General features: G+C 39.3%; 1 protein-coding gene across 1 annotated transcript in view; it reads left to right on the top strand.

The window, feature by feature from the left end:
- The first annotated feature begins 1,762 nt into the window (after nucleotides 1-1,762).
- hells (helicase, lymphoid specific) overlaps nucleotides 1,763-6,456 on the top strand; it is a 10,820-nt gene continuing 6,126 nt past the window's right edge. Inside the window, exons 1-10 of the mRNA XM_035662908.1 lie at nucleotides 1,763-2,137; nucleotides 2,772-2,869; nucleotides 3,149-3,267; nucleotides 3,657-3,779; nucleotides 3,871-3,912; nucleotides 4,002-4,035; nucleotides 4,527-4,585; nucleotides 4,670-4,711; nucleotides 4,867-5,094; nucleotides 6,029-6,211. Of these exons, the coding sequence (XP_035518801.1) occupies nucleotides 2,130-2,137; nucleotides 2,772-2,869; nucleotides 3,149-3,267; nucleotides 3,657-3,779; nucleotides 3,871-3,912; nucleotides 4,002-4,035; nucleotides 4,527-4,585; nucleotides 4,670-4,711; nucleotides 4,867-5,094; nucleotides 6,029-6,211 (936 nt within the window). The 5' untranslated portion in view covers nucleotides 1,763-2,129. The remainder of the gene's footprint in view (nucleotides 2,138-2,771; nucleotides 2,870-3,148; nucleotides 3,268-3,656; nucleotides 3,780-3,870; nucleotides 3,913-4,001; nucleotides 4,036-4,526; nucleotides 4,586-4,669; nucleotides 4,712-4,866; nucleotides 5,095-6,028; nucleotides 6,212-6,456) is intronic.

Below are 6,456 nucleotides of genomic sequence, written 5' to 3' on the forward strand. Positions count from 1 at the left end.
TGAAACTTGAAGCCACCAGTGCACATACACTGAGAATGGACTTTACAGTGAAGGAGGAGACATCTTGTGTCCAGCAGGAAAACTTTAGAAATGAACAACATTTGTATGTTCAGATATTCTGGAATTTTGCCTTGTTAAGGTGTGTGTGAAAATATACTTTTTTGTAGAAAAAACATATCAGATGCACATTATTGTTCCAAGCAGACTAACATGGAATATGGAAACTCATTTCTGCCAATGTGACAGGGGAAACTTTCTCAAAATATTGACTTAGTATGTGAAAAAAATGAGACAATTTCTCAATAGTTTGATTTAGTATCTCAAAATGAAGTCATTTTGAGTTTATTTTGAGTTTCTCATTATAATGATTTACAGAATCCCTTTTTTTCACACTGGTGGAAATGGGCTTCCATAGAGGAATATATGCTTCACCAAGTATCATTGGTTACATTGCACATGGATAGATAACCCTGTAATAACTATAAGTCATTGTTTTACCTGTTTTACAGTATGTGGTCTGATTACAGTACATCATTGGTGAAGATTTCATCTGTGACCTTTTATGGACCTCTGCTGGCAACAAGCAGAAACTGCAACAGCACCATCAGCTCAGAGTGGAGAACTGGGAACTACAATACAGTGGTAATTATGAGAACATATAGAGTATAGGTTTGCTTGGATTTGTAGATGATGGGGTTAAAGGCATATTCCAGTAATTTAGTGTGACACTTTTGTTAAGTGTGTGAGCAAGGCAATTTGTTTTTATAGAGCACTATTTGGCAAACTCAATGTGCAGTTCAGTGCATGTACAAGCACCCACCCAAAGACAGTAGGGAAACCACAGACATAAACTGTACAAAGGCAAGTGTGCAAAGAGGGGAGGGTGAAGCAAGTGAGCTAAATCCTACACATGGGATCCTTAATTGAAGGGTAAAATACAGGAGTTATACTTGTAGGGCAGTTTACATTACATTTAATCAGAACTTTTAATGGATTTGAATACTTCCTCCACCAGTTGCTGTTAGTTGTCGCAGATCTCCTGCGTGGATTTAGTTAGTCTGGACCATGCATGAAAATTTGATTTGAGAAGCTGACTGCACATTTATAGGCATCACATTTATTAAGTTGTACTGATGCATGCATTTGCTTATTAATTGCAAACATCCTGCTGACTGCCTATGAGATCAACATGCAGGTCATACAAACAAAGAGTAGTTTGTCATTTATTTGTAAAAATGATTGATTGCAGCTATTTTCAAAACCATAGAAAATAAATAAATAAATAACAAAAACTCTAACTACTGTGGAATATGATGATTTTATTAATCCCATAAATATTAACCAGCAACCTACATTCGCGGGAAATATCAGATTAGGTGTGGCACATTTTTCCACTGAGAGGGGTGCCCGCGTTATTAAATGGTTTTGTCTGTACAAAAAATGCTCTATAGTTTATCAATATTTTTTAAACTTTTTATTCTACATGATATCCACTTGATATATTTATTCTGATGTTCGTATTTACTCTTGAAATACTGCAGTATTTACACTACAATCCTACACCCCCCTGCTTTAAAAGCACTACTTTCATCGTCCTAACTGGCGCGAAATGAATAGCCCCGCCCATAGTAAAACCCATACGCAAATTAGCCGAAAATGGCGGATGTAAAGTGATATTGGCTTCACAATAAAACACAACCCCGACCTCTCAAGCCAGCTCTGCCGCGTAACGTTCGGGGAAGACATTTTACTTTGAAAGGTATCGTGTGGACATACGTTGCTTGTTTCTAGGAGCTTACCGTGTTGTAGGACACACACTGTGTTCACTGCAGAGGATCAACGTGGACTTCAAACTAGTCATGTTCTACATATTTGCACAGTTTTAGATAAGCAATATTCTCGGAATTTATTTCTATATCTGCGGTCCTGCACACCTGGAGACGCCATTATAGACAGTAGCTAGCTAGATTGACCAGTTAGCTCACTTATATGACTGCTCGCCAGTAAGCTGCTTGTGTAAGTCGCAAAAAAGTTGCTGCTTTGTCGAGCAAAAAAGACCTTTTTCTCGTTAACTTTAAAATCTGGAATTAGCCACGTTAGCCCTGTCGTCTGCTTCGTTTTTGGCAACAATGAGCTGGTGAGTTAAATAATATTGTCTTTAATTTCCTTGAGATATAAAGTATATGTCTTTGTAACAACGTGCTGTGATTCTCGAGTATTACTCAACTATCTGTTCAAGAAGAGAGCATTGAGGATATGCATGACGGGTTAATGGTCTTATTTTCATGTTTATATGGCATTATTGCAAGAATGTGAAAGTCTAGCGGGGAAAACCGAATGTATTCTTTGACACTGAAAGTTGTCACAGTTAAAGCTGCAGTAGGTAACCCTTTATTATATTCGCTGAAACGTTCACTGTACCCTGACAGACAGATACTCTGTGAAACATTCAGGTTCTTCTGGCAGATTGTTTCACAGATTATCTAACTCATGTCCTACTGTCAGGATATAGTGATATAGTTTCTACAATTATGGCAAAAAAAATGTTTTATAAAAGTCACCTACTGCAGTTTTAAATATACTGTGTCTATAACGTTGGATATTAAACACCCACCGTGTCACATACAGATCGTACAGGTCGTGTACTTGCTAATAGAGTGCTACACAAAAAGAGTTTGAACATGTGAATGTAGTTAGTCCTGGTTCTTTTGAAGCCAGAGTCCCCGTCCCCCCCCCCTGCAGTTGATTTATGTTCTTCCTTCCGTTGACAGCGCAAAGGAAGAGACTCGGAGTGCGTCCCCTCACTGCCCCAAACCGGATGAATCCGAGGAGCCGCTGGGCACAGCCATGGAGACTGGAGCTGCAGAGGGTCAGTCACACAGGAGCCTAATCTGTGGCCCCAAACTCACTTGCTGAGGGATTTTCTGAGCTAATCCGCGTTTGATTAATGAAGCATTGCTTTCATGTCATTTAAGGTTGAGATAATGAGGGATGTATGTAGTTTATCACCTACATTATTAACAGCTGGCTATCTAATTAAGGCTGATCAACTTTTAAAACAAGCTATGAAACTGTTTCTGTTAGCAAAAATGAATGAATGCAGGGATGTGAATGACCCAGCTCGACTATCACTGTTGTTTCTTTGAAGATGTCGGTGTGAAATCTGAGAATATGAAGTCTGAAGTGCTCATCACTAAGGAAATGGAGGAGGAAGAGAAGCAGCTGATGGAGGAAGGGGAGAGGAAAGAAAAGGAGATGATGGAAAAGGTCTGTTATTCCCCCATTTTTCTTTTCCAAAAACTGTATTTATAGAACTGGATCATGTTTAGGGCTGGGAATTGAATGTTTAGACAACATTTGACAACTTTAGCTTCCTTTGTTAAATAAAAAAGGGTTTAGGTAGTACAACATATTCCTCAAAATGTCATTTTGGTGTAAGTACAAAAATGGTACATGTATGGTATAGGCCAGAGGTTGCGTTAGACTTTCTTGTTGGTCATCATTTTGACCTACAGGCTTATAAAAAATGTTTTAAATGTATTAAATTATCCATCTTTTTAAAAAAATAATGATGATGAGACATACAGCCTATTAAATAGAATTAAAAACGAATCTTGTCCGGTCTGTCATTAACGTCTGGTTATTTTTGCCACAAGGCCCGGGAATCATTGGAGAGGGATTCCCATGACATGCGGTTCAAGAGGCTGCAGCATCTGCTTCAGAAGAGCAACATCTACTCTAAGTTCCTGCTGACTAAAATGGAGCAACAGCAGAATGAGGTGAGAACATGTGTGAAGCACTAACTACCTGTCCTGCCTTCGCACCGACAGGCTGAATCACTACTAACGCTCTTTCTTTCAACGATTCCAGGAGAAACTCAGGAAGGAGAAACTTGAAAAGAAGGTCAAGAAGGTGAGGAGGAGAGATTTACTGAAAAACATTTTAGCTTTGCGTTAAAGTATCTCATATTTCCTATTCATAGAAGTATATTTGTCTTTTAGATGCCGAACACAACTACTGCAGAGCCTGAGAAAGGTGAGTAGATCTGATATTTAGATTATTTGTTCAATAAAAGTTAATCTTCCAATAAATACTGACATTACAAACAGTTTAATGCTAAGTAATATTATGTACAGCGCATGCAGGGTCTTTAAAACTCTAAAATCCAATAATTTTAGGCCATACAATGTCTTAAATAGGATTTTGACAGGTTTTAAAAAATTATTGTTAATAAAGTTAATGTTACTTGTATAAAGTTGCATTTTCACTCTCTTTTTAAATGTGTCTTGGGGAAGAATTATTATTGATCAACATGTAACAGCTACAAAATCAAACCAAAATGGAACCAGTACAGATTTTCTTTCATATCCTTTGTACTTTTTTTTACATTGGCAGTATGGATGTACAATAGTTCTTAAATTGCATGCATAAAGGTCTTAAAAAGTTGAAGCCTGAAACCCTGGTTCTGTAAGTTTCAAATCCAAATGTGTGTAACAAGTGTTTGACTCTATTCTCTGTCGAACTAGATAAAAAGAAGAGAAGGAGGGATGAGGACTACAAAATAGCAGATGTCATGTCAAAAGAAGTAAGGTCTTATTTGACTTTTGTCTGTTTTTGCAGATTGTCAGATTCTCTGCTCACACTGGTTCTGCTTGATTTTGTCTTCCAGGAAATTATGTCGCAAGCTAAGAAAGCTAAAGTGGAGGAAGCGGTAATGGTTCATTTTATTTTGACATGTTAATAATTTAGAAGGGATAATGGGGGACACTATGGGGTAGATTTTAAATAGGATAAAGATAAGTAGCCATTAGTCATTGAATGCAACACATCCAACCAAACATGTGCATATCAAACACTTGCTATCAGGACGAGGCACCGACCCAGAAGAAGCTTGAAGCTGAGGACATCGAGAAGATGAGTGATTCCAACGAAGACATCAAGAACCGCCTGTCGGAGACGGTGCGGGACAACGCCAAGCATCTCCTGCATCCAAGCAGGAAGGTGAACGGCCAGCCAATCCCCGCCCAGCAGCCGCAGCACTTCACTGGAGGGGTCATGAGGTGGTACCAGATTGAAGGCATCGAGTGGCTGAGGGTCAGTAAGGCTTGACCAGCAGTGATTATTTGTTTGTTCGATTCCCTACCTCCCTGTGCCATGTAGACAATGTTTTAGTCAAGTTACCGGTAGTTTGTTTTAAAAAGCAAAAAAAACAAATAAAGTTGAGTTTCGAAGTTAATTTTGACCTTGGAAACAGTAGTTGATGAAACAGTCTCACCTCCGGGTCCCTTAGTAGCTGTTCTCAAGCTTTTTTCACTTGTAATGGTGTTGTAGATGTCCAACTTTCCATTTTTCCTGAGCTCTTTAAGGACGTCCATGTTGGCACAAAGGTGGAGTTTCAAGTTCAGTAAAGTTTGGCAGACAGCCAGGCCACATACAGTATATCCCACGATGTCTCTCACTGTGCATTTCGTTGAACAAGATCTGTCTGCAGTAAAAAGCAGTTTAGGCATATCTAAACTAAATATAATGAACTTTTCAACCAGAGGTCAAATGTTTTATTTTTAGTTTTATTTATTTGTTATTCTAGAATTCTGTTTGTCACACATTTCTTAGCTTTATCAAGTAATTGTAGTTTCTGCAGTTTGAACATTGTATTTTGCCATAATGAATTTTTATTAATTATGAAGCCCCATGGAAAAACTTGGTTTGTAAACTTTGGTCTGTTTGACTCATTCTCCTTCACGACAGCTAATCTAAAAGTCCCGTTTCCAAGTGTCATCTCAAGAAAAGCAGCAGCAGTTTTATCACATTTGCTCGTAGACCGCCACACTCTGACTACTGCACCTCGAATATGTGTCTCTGTATGGTGTGTGTGCTATGGGCACCAAATGCGTGACTGCTTTCAATTCAATCACTTCCTTATTGAATACACACTGTATCAGTCTCCACCAGTAGAAGCCACTGAAGGCCTGGTGTTCAGTGCGCCCTGAGTGTAAAGCAGCAGCCTGTCTTCCCTCTGTGCTCTCAGATGCTGTGGGAGAACGGCATCAACGGGATCCTCGCTGATGAGATGGGACTGGGAAAGACCATCCAGTGCATTGCTCACGTTGCCATGATGATAGAAAAGAAAGTGATGGGCCCCTTCCTGGTGGTGGCCCCTCTCTCCACTCTGCCCAACTGGATCAACGAATTCAAGCGCTTCACACCAGAGGTAGGAAAGTTGTGTTTGTCCGACTGGACGCTGAAACTCGTCCAACTGACCAGTGAAGACCACAGTAATGAAACAGCATTAGGCAGCTAGGTTTCACTGCTGATTGGACAGGATTGTATTGTGTAGAATAGCCTCACATCACATTCAGATGATTTCATTGATTCAAACTTTGATGAGAAAATGACAAATACAAACCTCAATAACTAGCTGTGCTCTGAGTGCTCAATATCATCCAACTGCAGCCA

This window comes from Morone saxatilis, unplaced genomic scaffold, assembly GCF_004916995.1.
Source record: "Morone saxatilis isolate NCDOM2014 unplaced genomic scaffold, NCSU_SB_2.0 Contig19, whole genome shotgun sequence".
In the NCBI taxonomy this organism is placed as follows: Eukaryota; Metazoa; Chordata; class Actinopteri; family Moronidae; genus Morone; species Morone saxatilis.